General features: G+C 43.3%; 1 protein-coding gene and 1 non-coding gene across 2 annotated transcripts in view; one reads left to right on the top strand and one right to left on the bottom strand.

Annotated features, from left to right (window-relative positions):
- The window catches only part of ALDH1A2 (aldehyde dehydrogenase 1 family member A2), a 125,699-nt gene that overhangs the window by 100,632 nt on the left and 9,794 nt on the right, over nucleotides 1–15,273 (top strand). The window contains exons 8-10 of the mRNA XM_005910439.3: nucleotides 10,869–10,971; nucleotides 13,188–13,372; nucleotides 14,751–14,915. Coding sequence (XP_005910501.1) covers nucleotides 10,869–10,971; nucleotides 13,188–13,372; nucleotides 14,751–14,915 — 453 coding nt within the window. The remainder of the gene's footprint in view (nucleotides 1–10,868; nucleotides 10,972–13,187; nucleotides 13,373–14,750; nucleotides 14,916–15,273) is intronic.
- Nucleotides 7,794–7,900, bottom strand: LOC138989661 (U6 spliceosomal RNA). Its single transcript, XR_011465908.1, has one exon. It is a non-coding gene; the product is annotated as a U6 spliceosomal RNA (small nuclear RNA).

The raw sequence follows: 15,273 nt of genomic DNA, 5'->3' as shown, positions 1-15,273 counted from the left end.
CTGCAATGCCGTGATTCATTCTGCAGCAGGTCTCTCACCTCAAGAGCTCAGGCTGAGTAGGAACCGATCCTAAGAAGCCCATCTCTTTAGATCACCTGGTTCGTGGGACTTGGGGAACCTTTGACTTGAGGATTGTGGCTTCTTCCTATCAAAGGAGACCTCCCCAAAGTCTTAATTTTTAAAATGTATTTGAAATTAAAAAAGGAGAGCCTTATGTAACAGAAGGAGGCTGAATGTTCAAGACAGTCACTCTAGAATAGCTGTTAGTTGTGGAGAGTGTGTTTAGCCATCAGGGTTCTTCTCAGAGCAGAAGGTATCCAATCCCAGGAGAACATGTGGAGAAGAGCAGCTGTACTGGCCCTGCCACTCAGTGGGTGCCTGTCAGCAACTCAGGCTTGCTTGACCTGAGTCATGTTTTTTCTTTCAAACCTAAAATAGGTAATAATTCTTGCCTCACAGGATCACCATGAGGATTAAATAATGTTTATAAGAACAAGCAGTTCAGAATAGGTGCTCAATAAATGAGAATGTTCAACAACTGAAAAATAGAACCAACAGGGGAAGATTAGAGACAGTATGAGAGAGGTGCCCTTAAAGATTCTTTAATCCCATGGTTTTTAACCCTAGCAGCACATTAAAAATACCCATGCCTGTAGGCTCCACTGCAGACACCATGATCAAAATCTCTGGAGTCAGAGCCCAGACAAAGAAAAAGTTTTTAAGAGCTCCAGGAAAATAGATGTGCATTCAGTGTTAGAACCATGAAGCCATTCCCTTTATTAAAGATGTGGAAATTTCAGCCAAAGATAAGGACAGTGGTGGCAGTGGTGGCAAAGCAGAGCCTTGGACACAGGCATCCTGTCTGCCAGTCTCTCACTTCCATTTCCTTAAAGACTTCGTATTCTCCAATTTCCAGAGACTTGAAGAGCAACTGTAATGTCTGGCCCGTTGACTCATCAGATGTTGTTGAAAATGTCTGTGTGTGCTCACGCGTGCGTGCATGTGCACACGCACGGGAGTCCCTCTGCTTACTGTCAGTCTGGTAGGGAAGACAACAGTTCAACAAGAAGAGTATGAGAGTTATGTGGGATCAGAAAAGTGGGAAAACCAAACACTGTAGTGAGGGCAGATCCAGAAAGCTAGCTTCTCAGAGGAGGTAGCAAAGGTAGGGCCGGAAAAATGAGTAGGCAAGGAGAGGAAAGGCATTTCAAACAGAGGAGAGAGCTGATAGAGGTACACAGCCACATGCCAGGAAGGGCAAGTGGTTCATGTGCTGGAGTGATAAGTGTGGTGAGAACGGTGGTGGAAGAGAGGGGCTGGAGGCACGAGCAGTGGCTGCACTGGTCTTCACAGTCTGAATTTCACAAAGTTTTGAAATTCTTTTATCCCTTAAATTGAAGGAGCTTCTTTAATGCCTTGGTCCTGTTACTTTCTGGTACAGATCCAAACAGGTTGATTTGGTCTGTTATTTCTGGATATTTCCAAGAGACAAGAGATGTCCAATTACACATATTGGTGGTGCTAGTGGTAAAGAACCACTTGCCAGTGCAGGAAACATAAGACTCATGGGTTCAGTCCCTGGGTTGGGAGGATTGGGCATGGCAACCCACCCCATTATTCCTGCCTGGAGAATCCCATGGACAGAGGAGCCTCGTGAGTTTACAGTCCACGGGGTCGCAAAAGAGTCAGACACAACTTAGCAACTAACACTACAGTACACACACATTTGGGGCATTTCTGTTTCTATCCTGACAGAACCTAGAGCACAATGAACATCAAGAAAGGAGAGGTGGGATGAACCAGAGAGACAGTTTGTTTGGGGTTTAATAAATGAAATATATTGTAAAAATCATTCATCTTCAATCTGTTTATTGATGTCTCTAGTAGAGATTTTTCCATTTCTTAAAAAAGGTGGCATATCTCTAAAAGGAATCCACTCCAACATGTGTACTTAACTAATCAAGAAAAAGTATCTCTGAAAAGAAACCCATCCTAGAAATATGGATGATTAACAAATGAATAAAAAAAAATGTTACCAGACTTTAGATCTGTTCAGGAAGCAACAACCTTAAATAAAGAGGGCACGGGAAGCCTTTCATGGTCTTTTTTGTCCTGTATAACAAATTATTTTCCATGCAAAGCTCCAAATTGCATTTCCTACCCTACTGCATTGCCATGAGCATGGTTCTGGTACACTGTGGCTCTTCCAAGGATACTCCTGATATCAATCTTGAAGACTGTTTGAAATGAGGATGGGAGTCAGAGTTGACTTGTGCCAACATTCCTGCTGAGAGTTAGCCCAGTTCCATTATGTGTGGGTGAGCCCCAGGTCCCCGCCCTTGCCTGTTCAGGGGACACAGATACAGCTGAGAGACTCTGCAGGGAGCGCCAAGTTAAGACACCACATGATAGAAACAAGATCACTTACTCTTTCATAATGAACTCTTTGTGGGAAACTGAAAAAGATCAGGCTTATTTCCCATTCAGTGCAGCTGTGATACCTCTATGAAAGTTGAGTTCTGCTCAAAGACAAGAAGAATCCAGGAGAACTGTAGACAGACCCTCAGAATGAACAGGGGCCCTGAGTCTTTTTTAACTCTTCCAACTTACTGGGTCTTTGTATGTGTATGGGTTCAGTTGCTCTGTCGTGTCCAACTCTTTGGGACCCCATGGACTGTAACCCACGAGGCTCATCTGTCCGTGGGATTTTCCCAGCAAGAATACTGGAGTGGGTTGCCATGCCCTCCTGCAGGTGATCTTCCCAACCCAGGGATCGAACCTGGGTCTCCTGCATTGCTGGCAGATTCTTTACTGCTGAGCCACTGGGGAGGCCCAGTACTGGGGCACTAAGGGCCAGGTTAACTGCTTGGTGGGTGTCTTCATTCATCAGATGAAGAAACTGAGGCCCAAGGAGGTGAAGTGACTTTCCCAAATCAAAGGTTAGTTAGAAACCAAGCCAGAGCTTGCAGTGAATAGGTCTTCTCACTCCTGTGGGCAAAATTGTAGTCTGTTAGCCTGGTCATCAGAGAAGGCAATGGCACCCCACTCCACTGTTCCTGCCTGGAGAATCCCAGGGACGGGGGAGCCTGGTGGGCTGCCATCTGTGGGGTCGCACAAAGTCAGACACGACTGAAGTGACTTAGCAGCAGCAGCCTGGTCATGGTTATAATTAGCTAGGTTGTCAAAAAATAGGACAGAATGTATCAGATCAGATCAGTCGCTCAGTCGTGTCCGACTCTTTGCGACCCCATGAATCGCAGCACGCCAGGCCTCCCTGTTCATCACCAACTCAGATTCACGTCCATCTGATGCCATCCAGCCATCTCTTCTTCTGTCGTCCCCTTCTCCTCCTGCACCCAATCCCTCCCAGCATCAGGGTCCTTTCCAATGAGTCAACTCTTTGCATGAGGTGGCCAAAGTACAGGAGTTTCAGCTTTAGCATCAGTCCTTCCAAAGAAATCCCAGGGCTGATCTCCTTCAGAATGGACTGCTTGGATCTCCTTGCAGTCCAAGGGACTCTCAAGAGTCTTCTCGAACACCACAGTTCAAAAGCATCAATTCATATTGGAAAATCTTATTTGAAAAAAAAAAAAAAAGATGATAAATTTGGTCAAAATCTGGTCTCTGTGCCTTTATTCTATTTTATCCGTATTCACATACAGGATTTAGTTTCTCAAACTGTTTATTTCTCTGTTTTATCTCACAGATTGGCTATTTATCAGAATAGGGTTTAGTTTTACGAAGTCCACCCCATTGCCTTGACTTGAACAACTCAGAAGGCCTGTCCATCCTGGCAGCCTCATTTAGCTCATCGTATGTTTTCCCTTCTGTTCATGTATAAACATGACTGGTGTGGCACATAAATATCCCCACGGAACTTTTCTAACATGAGCTACTTAATCCCAGGTCTGTACTTCATTTGATGTCTGTATTTCACTTCTTCCTGGACTTTCCAATCCCAGAGATTTTAACTTCGGAAATCTTTGCATGGGATTCGGACAAGTAATATATTAGGTTGCTTTGCACAGGACGTGTCATATTTTGTAAGAGTCAGTTCTCACGTGAACTCTTCATTTTTAAACATTACTCTTTCCTGCTAAGAATTCCCTGTTTTGGAGTCACATCTATTCTTCCTGTTGTCTCTTTCCCGTTGAGCGTAGTGAGGAGTGCCTCCCTTCAGGGTCACTTAATTTCATTTCATTTGTGGGGAGAATTCCTGAGTAGTAATGTATTCTCCAGAGACAGTCTGACCTGGAAACTGAGAGTAAAATGGGAAGGCTTATGATACCCAATCCTGTAATTAATGAAGGTTTCATCCTAACCCACTTCTCTGGGTGAGGGTCAAAGGAGCCTGACCCTGGATTATAACAAAATGCTGCACAATCATAATTCCACTGTTCAGATCTAATATTAAGTCAGGCCCAGATTTTTTGTACTTACTGAACACCTGTTAGGTTTACATGGGAATCCTCTTAGCTGTGAGTTCCTTGTGGATGAGGAGCAGTACCTAGCATTGTGCTTGACACATAGTAGGAGAACCAGGAGTACATGTTGAATGAAGGGGATTGATGAGAAACTGGGATTTTTCAGAGTATTGTGTCATGAGGCCACTCTAGATGGCCGTGGTTCTCCTTTAGTGTAGGTAACACATCCAGTTCTTTCTTGAGGCTGGGCTGCAATATGAGCTTCTTCCAAAGATGAAAAGGAAAAGCGTTATTAATCTGAGATTTGCCTTGCAGTGTTTAGTACAAATTTGGTTTCTAAGGAAAGGTTGGCAAAGCATTGACACAGGAAAAATTACTCTTAGGTATTCTTCTCTGATGACCATTGACTGAGCAAGATTTTTGTATAGTTACTGTAGCCATGAAAGTACTAATCATTGGACAGCATTCTTAGTGCAACAGATACCAAGCCATAGAGCACTTTGATGAATTGTCAGGGAACAGAGCTAACAGAAGTGTCATGCAAGCAGGCCAGCACTCTCTTCACCAATGCCAAACATTTATTCAGCATCTTCCTGTGTGTAAAAGCTGTGGTTTCTGCTTCCTTTTGCTTGGTTTTCAAAAGTCAGTCTGAAGGCAAAATATAAGTTTTGTAGCTGATGAACTGTGATCATTATTTGTGTCTGTAAAAAGTGATATTCCTCCTCTCTTCTAAGTTCAAGGACAAGGTTTTGGTGGTATGTGGCATGTGTTAGGTGTTCAGCAAATATGTAAAGGAAGACAGAGTGCTGGGAGGAGGTTAAGGGAAGGAGAGGAAGTGGTCCACACTTGGACCATGAAGTCAGCCTGCACAGAGCCCAACAGGCTCTGCAGTAACCATCCAGGTAACCTGGTAACAGCCATTGATTTCTAACTTGAGCTTACTGTTCTTTAAAATGAGATAATACCTACCTTGTAGGGGTTTTGAGAGGCCAGCCTAAATGAATGAATACATGTAAATGTCTCATATAAATCCACTCAGTAAATGCTAGTTTTTTTAATATAATTAATAATAATGTTTATGACTTCTTTTTTTTTAATTTTATTTTATTTTTAAACTTTACAATATTGTATTGTTTTTGCCAAACATCGAAATGAATCCACCACAGGTATACACGTGTTCCCCATCCTGAACCCCCCTCCCTCCTCCCTCCCCTTGCCATCCCTCTGGGTCATCCCAGTGCACCAGCCCCAAGCATCCAGCATCGTGCATTGAACCTGGACTGGCGACTCATTTCATACATGATAGTATACATGTTTCAATGCCATTCTCCCAAATCTTCCCACCCTCTCCCTATCCCACAGAGTCCATAAGACTGTTCTATACATCAGTGTCTCTTTTGCTGTCTTGTATACAGGGTTATTGTTACCATCTTTCTAAATTCCATATATATGTGTTAGTATACTATATTGGTGTTTTTCTTTCTGGCTTACTTCACTCTGTATAATAGGCTCCAGTTTCATCCACCTCATTAGAACTGATTCAAATGTATTCTTTTTAATGGCTGAGTCATACTCCATTGTGTATATGTACCACAGCTTTCTTATCCATTCATCTGCTGATGGACATCTAGGTTGCTTCCATGTCCTGGCTATTATTAACAGTGCTGCAATGAACATTGGGATACATGTGTCTCTTTCCCTTCTGGTTTCCTCAGTGTATATGCCCAGCAGTGGGATTGCTGGATCATAAGGCAGTTCTATTTCCAGTTTTTTAAGGAATCTCCACACTGTTCTCCATAGTGGCTGTACTAGTTTGCATTCCCACCAACAGTGTAAGAGGGTTCCCTTTTCTCCACACCCTCTCCAGCATTTATTGCTTGTAGACTTTTGGATCGCAGCCATTCTGACTGGAGTGAAATGGTACCTCATAGTGGTTTTGATTTGCATTTCTCTGATAATGAGTGATGTTGAGCATCTTTTCATGTGTTTGTTAGCCATCTGTATGTCTTCTTTGGAGAAATGTCTATTTAGTTCTTTGGCCCATTTTTTGATTGGGTCATTTATTTTTCTGGAATTGAGCTGTAGGAATTGCTTGTATATTTTTGAGATTAGTTGTTTGTCAGTTGCTTCATTTGCTATTATTTTCTCCCATTCTGAAGGCTGCCTTTTCACCTTGCTAATAGTTTCCTTTGTTGTGCAGAAGCTTTTAAGTTTAATTAGGTCCCATTTGTTTATTTTTGCTTTTATTTCCAATATTCTTGGAAGTGGGTCATAGAGGATCCTGCTGTGATGTATGTCGGAGAGTATTTTGCCTATGTTCTCCTCTAGGAGTTTTATAGTTTCTGGTCTTACGTTTAGATATTTAATGCAGGGAGCTGCCCGTGAGAATGGGGTCCTTCGTCCAAAGGACACAGCTCTGGGAGCTGCCTCAGTCCTTGAGGGTTTGCTTGCAAACATAGCTCTCTGTCCCGCCACCCCAGAGATGAGGCGCTTATTTACTGCAGGCACCTGGAGTTCTGTGCAAACTTCTCACACACAGAGAAATGTTATCTGGTGTAAGAAATAATAACAGGGTGCCATTCCCATGCTCTCAAGATTTCTTGTGACTTTTTGTAAGATGTATAGGCCAACCAAGAAAAAAACTCAACTGTCTTGTCTTTCTCACGCTTTTCTGTATAAATATAAGATGCTGAATAAAGTTGGTGTCAGACTGCGTCCCTTCGTGGAGACGTGTCTGAACCTCTCGACCCCATCTTTGTTGTAGTCTCTTGCTTTAGTTTCTTTCTTAGCCTCACCGTGCACGTTCTCGGGACCTGATTGACTTTGCCGGCTGGCACCGGCAATTTAATCCATTTTGAGTTTATTTTTGTGTATGGTGTTAGAGAGTGTTCTAGTTTCATTCTTTTACAAGTGGTTGACCAGTTTTCCCAGCACCACTTGTTAAAGAGATTGTCTTTAATTCATTGTATATTCTTGCCTCCTTTGTCAAAGATAAGGTGTCCATATGTGCATGGCTTTATCTCTGGGCTTTCTGTTTTGTTCCGTTGATCTATATTTCTGTCTTTGTGCCAGTACCATACTGTCTTGATGACTGTGGCTTTGTAGTAGAGCCTGAAGTCAGGTAGGTTGATTCCTCCAGTTCCATTCTTCTTTCTCAAGATAGATTTGGCTATTTGAGGTTTTTTGTATTTCCATACAAATTGTGAAATTATTTGTTCTAGCTCTGTGAAGAATACCGTTGGTAGCTTGATAGGGATTGCATTGAATCTATAAATTGCTTTGGGTAGTATACTCATTTTCACTATATTGATTCTTCCAATCCATGAACATGGTATATTTCTCCATCTATTAGTGTCCTCTTTGATTTCTAAAAATATGGAAGGCTTCACGAATTTGCGTGTCATCCTTGTGCAAGGGCCATGCTAATCTACTCTGTATCGTTCCAATTTTAGTATATGTGCTGCCGAAGTGAGCACTGTTTATGACTTCTAGTGATAGTGATTATCTTCTTTGAGAAAGCTCTTCTCTCTTTATCTTCCTGGACTTTGAAATGAATCCCCATCGGTTAATATGGATTCCTCGGGGCAGAGAGAGCCAAGCCCTATCGCCCTCGTGTGGGTTCACCTCTACTGGGCTCTCAGGCTTCAGTCCTGATCTCACCCACCTGCTGTTCTCTGACCAGCATAGAGGCCCATACCCTCCTTTCTTTTGTGTATCCATACTTCCCTCATGCAAGAGAAAGAGCACATTTGCTTGAGAATGAGGGCTTTGTTAGCCCATATTCCTAGGAAGTAGAAGAGAGACACGCCAGTAAGTGGGTAAGGGCAGTCTGGCCATGGACTAGTCTGCACATTAATCCTTAGGATCAGATGTTAGTTTCCTACATCTTCGATGAGCAATAGTGTTCTGCATCTGAGAGACTCTTAATTTTACCTCTTTTACCAAGGTTAGATTTCCTCAGAATGGGAGTATATTTTCTGAATTTTTCTTGCCAGGAGGTAGAGTAACAATAAAAACATAGAAAGCATTTAATCCAGCTAATGAGCAGTATTGGAGATTGGTGGCATGACAGAGAGTTTCCTTGGTGTTTTTGTAAGGTAATTGATATGCATACATAGTTGGGAGCCCTGGGAGGAGACTGGCTTTGGAAGGCCCCACCCCTTACGGACCATCTCAGTTTCTCTTCTGGGGCGAGGTGGTGGCTGGCCTCTCGCACCTGGATGTGGGTAACTCATATGGGCACTTACAGTGTGCCAGCCTGGGTTCTGAGGGCCATCAATCTTAGATCACTGCATCCTCAAGACAAGTAAGTTCGGATGTTGTTGTTGTTGTTGTTGTTATTCAGTTGCTAAGTCGTGTCCAACTCTTTGTGCCCACGCCCAGGCTTCGCTCTGTTTCACTATCTCACATAGTTTGCTCAAACTCATATCCATTGAGTCGGTGATGCCATCCAACCATCTCATCCTTTGTCATCCCCTTCTCTTCCTGCCTTTGGTCTTTCCCAGCATCAAGGTTTTTTCCAGTGAGTCAGCTCTTCACATCAGGTGGCCAAAGTATTGGATCTTCAGCTTCATCATCAGCCCTTCCAATGATATTCAGGGTTGATTTCCTTTAGGATTGACTGGTTTGATTTCCTTGCTGTCCAAGAGACTGTCAAGAGTCTTTTCCAGCACCACAATTTGAGAGCATCAAGTCTTTGGTGTTCAGCCTTCTTCATGGTCCAGCTCTCACATTCATACTTGACTACTAGAAAAACCTTAGCTTGACTATATGGACCTTTGTTGGCAAAGTGATGATGTCTCTGCTCTATTTAATATGCTTTCTAGGTTTGTCATAGCTTTTCTTCCAAGAAGCAAGTGTGTTTTAAATTCATGGCTGCAGTCACCGTCTGCAGTGATTTGGGAGACCAAGAAAATAAAATCTGTCACTGTTTCCATTCTTTTCCCCTTCTGTTTGCTGTGAAGTTCTGATGTAGGTAGTGTTTACGGAGGAGGGAATGGCTCCATTTATGGGGGAGGGAATGGAGGCTCAGAAAAGATTTTTTAAAATCCCAAGCTCAAACAGTTGTTAAGTGTTATAATCAGTTAAAAAAAATCCAGGCTCCAGGGCCTTTTAACTGTTCTATCCTGCTTGAGGAGTTATCAGTCAGGATCTCAATCAGAGACTAGAGGAGTCCAACATATATTTAGTATTTATCTTCCCCTAGACTTTTAAAATGCATTATTTTCAGTAGGATTCCAGGTCATGAGTAACTGTTTTCATCTCAACAAGGACACACTGCCTATAAGGACTATACGGTGGCTCAGTGCTTTCCACGGAGTGACCTCTGTCCTCCAGTAGAGCAGCACCTGTCGCAGACCAGGTGCCCTGGAAGGAGTTGCTGAGGTAGAGTTTGCCATGCAGGTTATATGTCATTGGGAATCCCAGCTGAAGGGCAGTGGAGTCAGGGGAAGTGTAGCTGCAGTTTAGGTCTGATGGCCTCAGCCAAGCACGTGGGTGTGGTGAAGCAGAGCTGTCTAGTGGCGGAACCACTGCCACTGACAGGCAGTGGATGTGGGACCCCTGAGGAGGGGTCTCTTTGGGTGAGGAGGCTCTTTTCAGAATGAGCTGACAGCATTCCTTATCACTGAGGCAAGGCATTCTTTCTTGAATGGAGGCTCTAGGTGCTGCATCCATGCTTCTATCTTGATACTTTCAATGTTGTTAACAGTGTGAGTCTACACAATGGGAAGTGCTTTCTTCAAACTCACCTCTCGCTTGCTTGGATTCTAGGTTAATGGGAATTGCACAAATAAAGACAGGTCCTCAGCTTTCTGGAATCCTTTTACTATAGCCCTAGGCAGAAGCAGAGGTATCACATCTATCTATCTATCTATCTATCTATCTATATGTATTTACATATGTGTGTGTGTGTGTGTGTGTGTATATATATATATATATATATATATATATATATATATATACATATTTGGACCATGTGATTAAAGTCATACCTGGCATTTTTGGAGACACATGAAGAGTTTGTTTTATACTCATAAAAGTCTTTCAAGTGGAGCCAGTTGGCTTTTTTCTAGAGGCCAGAGTCCAAAGCTAAAAGCCACAGTGCAGTGGTGGAAAATCTCTAGTTACATTTTGCTTGCCAGTTGTCTTTAGAGAAATGGTTCAGTGATTAAGAATCAGGTTTAACCCCCTTTTCCTTGCTCCTTCCATCATGAAACTAAAGCTGTCTTCCAACTCCCTTCAGCACAGACATGAAACTGAATCCCAAACTGCATGTCTTGTCCACACAAGGTGACCACAGGAGCTGATCCTGTGTATCCAGCGGGTGCTTTGCCCTGCAGGATCCACTACTACCCTGTCCCACTGTTGCGTACAGCTGCCTCTGGCCACTTATGGTCTCAACTGCAAGACCTGCAAAACCTCTCTCCATTGCCCTTCTTTCAGGTCGGAAAGCTTATCCAAGAAGCAGCTGGAAGAAGCAATTTGAAGCGAGTAACCCTGGAACTTGGAGGAAAAAGTCCCAACATTATTTTTGCAGATGCTGACTGTAAGTCCACCACATATGTGCTGCCTTGTCCTGGCACACCCTGTGGTGCTCACTTTTGTTATCTCCACTTTAGACAGAACATGCAGAGAAAGGTCTTTGAAGCTAAGTGGCATTCAAGGAGAAAAGTCTATACCCTTCATTCTAAGGAGAAAAACCTCTCCCCACTTTTGGGAAGGACCACTTATAATCAGATAGAGCTTGTTTTCTAGACATCATAAGCCATTTTGATTTTGCGATGTTGTAGAATATAATAGAAGAGGTGAAGGCTTGGCCAGTGTTGCACAGTGGAAAGAACAGTGTGGTTTAAGCCTCTCAACACTGGAAATATAGCCTCCGCCCAGATTCAAGAAATCTGAAACGTCTCATGTATGCCTGGTAGCTTTGTAGATCATTAAAATTTTTTAGTTCACCAGCCCTGCCAACGTTGTCCCAAACCCACACCCTCTTCTCTGTTTAGCTGCCCACTCCCCTTTGTGTTGCTCCCGTGGCTTTCAGTAAGGTTGGTCACACACTATGGTCAGTTCTGTATGTGTGTTGTGTGTTGTGTTAGTCCCTTAGTCATGTCCGACTCTTTGGGACCCCATGGACTGTAGCCTGCCAGACTCCTCTGTCCATGGAATTCTCCAGGCAAGAATACTGGAGTGGATTACCATTCCCTTCTCCACAGTTCTGTATGAATAGACCTAAATCGGAGATGATCACACCTTGGCAGTAAGACTATACAGAGGCTTGGAGCTACAATCTAGGAAACCCCATGTCTCCTGATAGGCTGCTCTGTAGTCCACTCTGCATGGGAGTGGTCCTTCTGTTTGGGAAAACTTCCCAGGGAATGAAATTACAAAACTTCTCTCAAGCATCCTTTTTATTTTTCACGTCCTGCCAGACAGCTCTATTCCCTCAATTTCACTATTAGAGATGTCAGAAAACAGAAAGCAGATTGCCTGAATTTCAGCCCTAGCTTGGAATTTGCAAAGAATTCAGCTTTATACTAGTTGTCAAAGAGATCAGAATTCTATAACTAAATTCCTATTAAGAAGTAGGCACTCCACTGACAGTACATTGATTGATTCATTGAGTCAGTCATTTAGCAACTAGCAGACACCGGCTTCCCTTGTGACTCAGAGGTAAAGAGTCTGCCTGCAGTGGAGGAGCCGTAGGAGATGCAGGTTCGATCCCTGGGTTGGGAAGATCCCTGGAGGAGGGCATGGCAACCCACTCCAGTATTCTTGCCTGGGAAATCCCAAGGACAGAGAAGCCTGGCAGGCTACAGTCCATAGAGTCTCGGAGAGTCAGATATGACTAAGCACGCAGACACCAGGTTTATTAATACTGTTTTCAAGTATAAGACATAAGAGAAGAAAATGAGTTACCACATGCTATAATATAAGTCCATGTAAATATAGAGGAAATTTAGTGTCTTCAAAGACAATCATTGCTGTTACAGTTTAATTCACCAAAACACTAATTAAAAGCACAACTGCAAGGTCTTATAGATTAGGGATTGCAAATTGGCAGTCTATAGGCCAAATGCAGGGTATGGCTATGTTTGTGCTGTGTGTGCTAAGTCGCTTCAGTCATGTCCGACTCTTTATAACCCTATGGGCCATAGCCCACAAGACTCCTCTGTCCATGGGATTCTCCAGGCAAGAATACTGGAGTGGGTTGCCATGCCCTCCTCTAGGGGATCTTCCTGACCCAGGGAGTGTACCCATGTCTCCTGCATCTCCTGCATTGGCAGGTTTGTTTTCTAATACTAGAACCACCTAAGAAGCCCCATAGCTATGTTTACTTCTAAATATTACACAAAATATATTGATTTCTGTTTTTTCTTAAAACTTGGAATCTGCCAACCCTGGGCTATGTCTGTGCATAGGGGTTCTGAGTCTCTGTCACACTGCTTTACTACCATTGCATTATTTGCCCAGCCCCTTGGATTATTGGGGTTTGAGACTCCTTTTATAGATAATGTGGTCTGCTTCCTCTTTTCTATAGAACAAGAAAGGGATTCCAAGAGTAGATTGCCAAGCTTAATATAGCCAATAGTGTCAGGGTCTGGTTAGAACTAGAAAAAAGCTGTGTTCTCAGTCCAGTGCTTTTCACTGGGCTGCTCACGGTTCTGCTCTGCAGTGAGCATGACATTATGCCTGGTTCTTTGGGGATGGGAGGGAGGCAGTCCCATAGATTGGTGTTGAGAACATGGCTGTTTCCTCTTGTAGTGGACTATGCTGTGGAGCAGGCTCACCAGGGTGTGTTCTTCAACCAAGGCCAGTGCTGCACTGCAGGGTCTCGAATCTTTGTGGAGGAGTCCATCTATGAAGAATTTGTGAGAAGAAGTGTGGAGCGGGCTAAGAGGCGCATAGTGGGGAGTCCCTTTGACCCCACCACCGAGCAGGGACCCCAGGTAGAGAAATCATAGACATGTCCTTTCTTAATCCCTGGTGAGCACAGAAATAGGACACTGTAATAGAACCCAACAAAGCACCAACCTCCTTATTCTTCCTCCTCAGTTGTCTCATGGCTGAAAATATAGCCATCAAGGCATTACTAGCTTGTGTCTTATACTTCTCTTTTCGTTTCTAAATTTTATCTCTGAAAAACTAAGGGATTAGGACTGCCTTAAGGGTATCATCAACTTTGGGGGTAAGTTGGAGTCTCTTGGCTATAAAGAAGGCATGGCAAGATGGATCTTAACTAGAACCCAGTTCTTAACTGTTGGATTCAAGACATCCCCACAGGTGCCACAGTCAAGGAGGGCAGGTATCTCTCCTTCCCAGAAACCATTTGTCCTTTTACCGGCTGCCAAGGTTTCTTTTCCACCAAGCTGACCCACTCTGGGGAAACCACTTGCAGCTTGTAAATGTGTAGGGAACAAGAGCTGTCTGCTTTTTCCTCTGCCATGTGGTTCTCTCTTAGTCTGAATGCTTCATGCACTGTGGTGAAGGAGGAGGCCCACAGACCCCGTGCAGACTGAGCTCTGCAGGTCCTCCCCACTCATCTATGTGTATTTCCAGATGAATTCTAGTTTTGAACTGAGAGTATTTAAAGGAATGTGTAGACCAGATCTCATCTGGCTCATGAGAGCATGGGTTTCCTGATAAGAAACAACATCTCCTTAGTTTGGGGGCCATTTGAGAGAAGACTAAAATTCTAGCAGCAGTTGAAACCCAGGTGAGTGTAGGTTTTTATTTTATTTACAATAGCAATTGAGCAATAACTCTATAACTTGGAGCCTCGTGGGGGAGGCAAGAATGGCCTTATTTTATGGACTAGGATGCTAGCTCTCACTCTTTAAACTTAACCCTTTCCTCTGGTGGTGTGACTGTAGTTCCATAACAATACTGCCCCAGTAGGATTTGATGTGCAGCACCATGTGCAGGGGCTGTGTGTTAGCTCCTCTGTTGTTTCACCTGTTTAGTATCAGTACAAGTCACTACACTCTTCATCTGTCTATAAGGCTAATTTTTACTTCTGTAAAAAGTCAATAGTCAATCAACCAATATCTCCATCATTGAGAAACATTGCTTAAATCTTGAACTGGTAGTTACGATTTGTCAGTAACAGCAGAGCAGTGCATTTATTGGAATTCTTGATGTCTTAGGTTGAACCATATAAAATTTCCCTTTATGTAGATCAAAAATGGCTAATTAACAGCAGTTCCATGTGATCTGACTAGGTATATTGAAACTTTGAAAAAAAAATCACAAATGAGAGATTCTTGAGTGTATTTTGTTCCATTTTCAGAGATTTCACTTGGAGTCATTAGATGCTTTCTTCCATAGATTGACAAGAAGCAGTACAACAAGATCCTGGAGCTCATCCAGAGCGGCGTGGCTGAGGGCGCCAAGCTCGAGTGCGGAGGCAAGGGGCTGGGCCGAAAGGGATTCTTCATCGAGCCCACAGTGTTTTCCAATGTCACTGACGACATGCGGATTGCCAAGGAGGAGGTAGCTCATAGACCTCAACAGCAGCCACTTCTTCCCCGGGGTTGTTTCCAGGGCATTTCTAGTAGACAGTATTAGAGGTTTAGTTCTTTGTACTTTATATACATTATACAATAGCAATAAACATGGCTGTGGACATCCCACTTTCTCAAGAAAAAAGCTAGACAAAAAGGCAAGCGAGCTAGATGGAGGCCAGGTGATGGCACTTTATGATTGTAGTTGTTATCAGCCAACAGACTCATCATAAAAATCAATCACTAGTCTCAGTAATACATTGATAACAGTTAAGTTCCCCCCAATGTGGGTCATTAGGCTGTTAACCAGGAAAGAGAAAGCACACAAGCATCATCACACTTCCGCA

This window comes from Bos mutus, chromosome 10, assembly GCF_027580195.1.
Source record: "Bos mutus isolate GX-2022 chromosome 10, NWIPB_WYAK_1.1, whole genome shotgun sequence".
NCBI classification, from domain to species: domain Eukaryota; kingdom Metazoa; phylum Chordata; class Mammalia; order Artiodactyla; family Bovidae; genus Bos; species Bos mutus.
The sequence above is the reverse complement of the archived record's forward strand: the minus strand, read 5'-3'. Positions and strand labels throughout refer to the sequence as shown.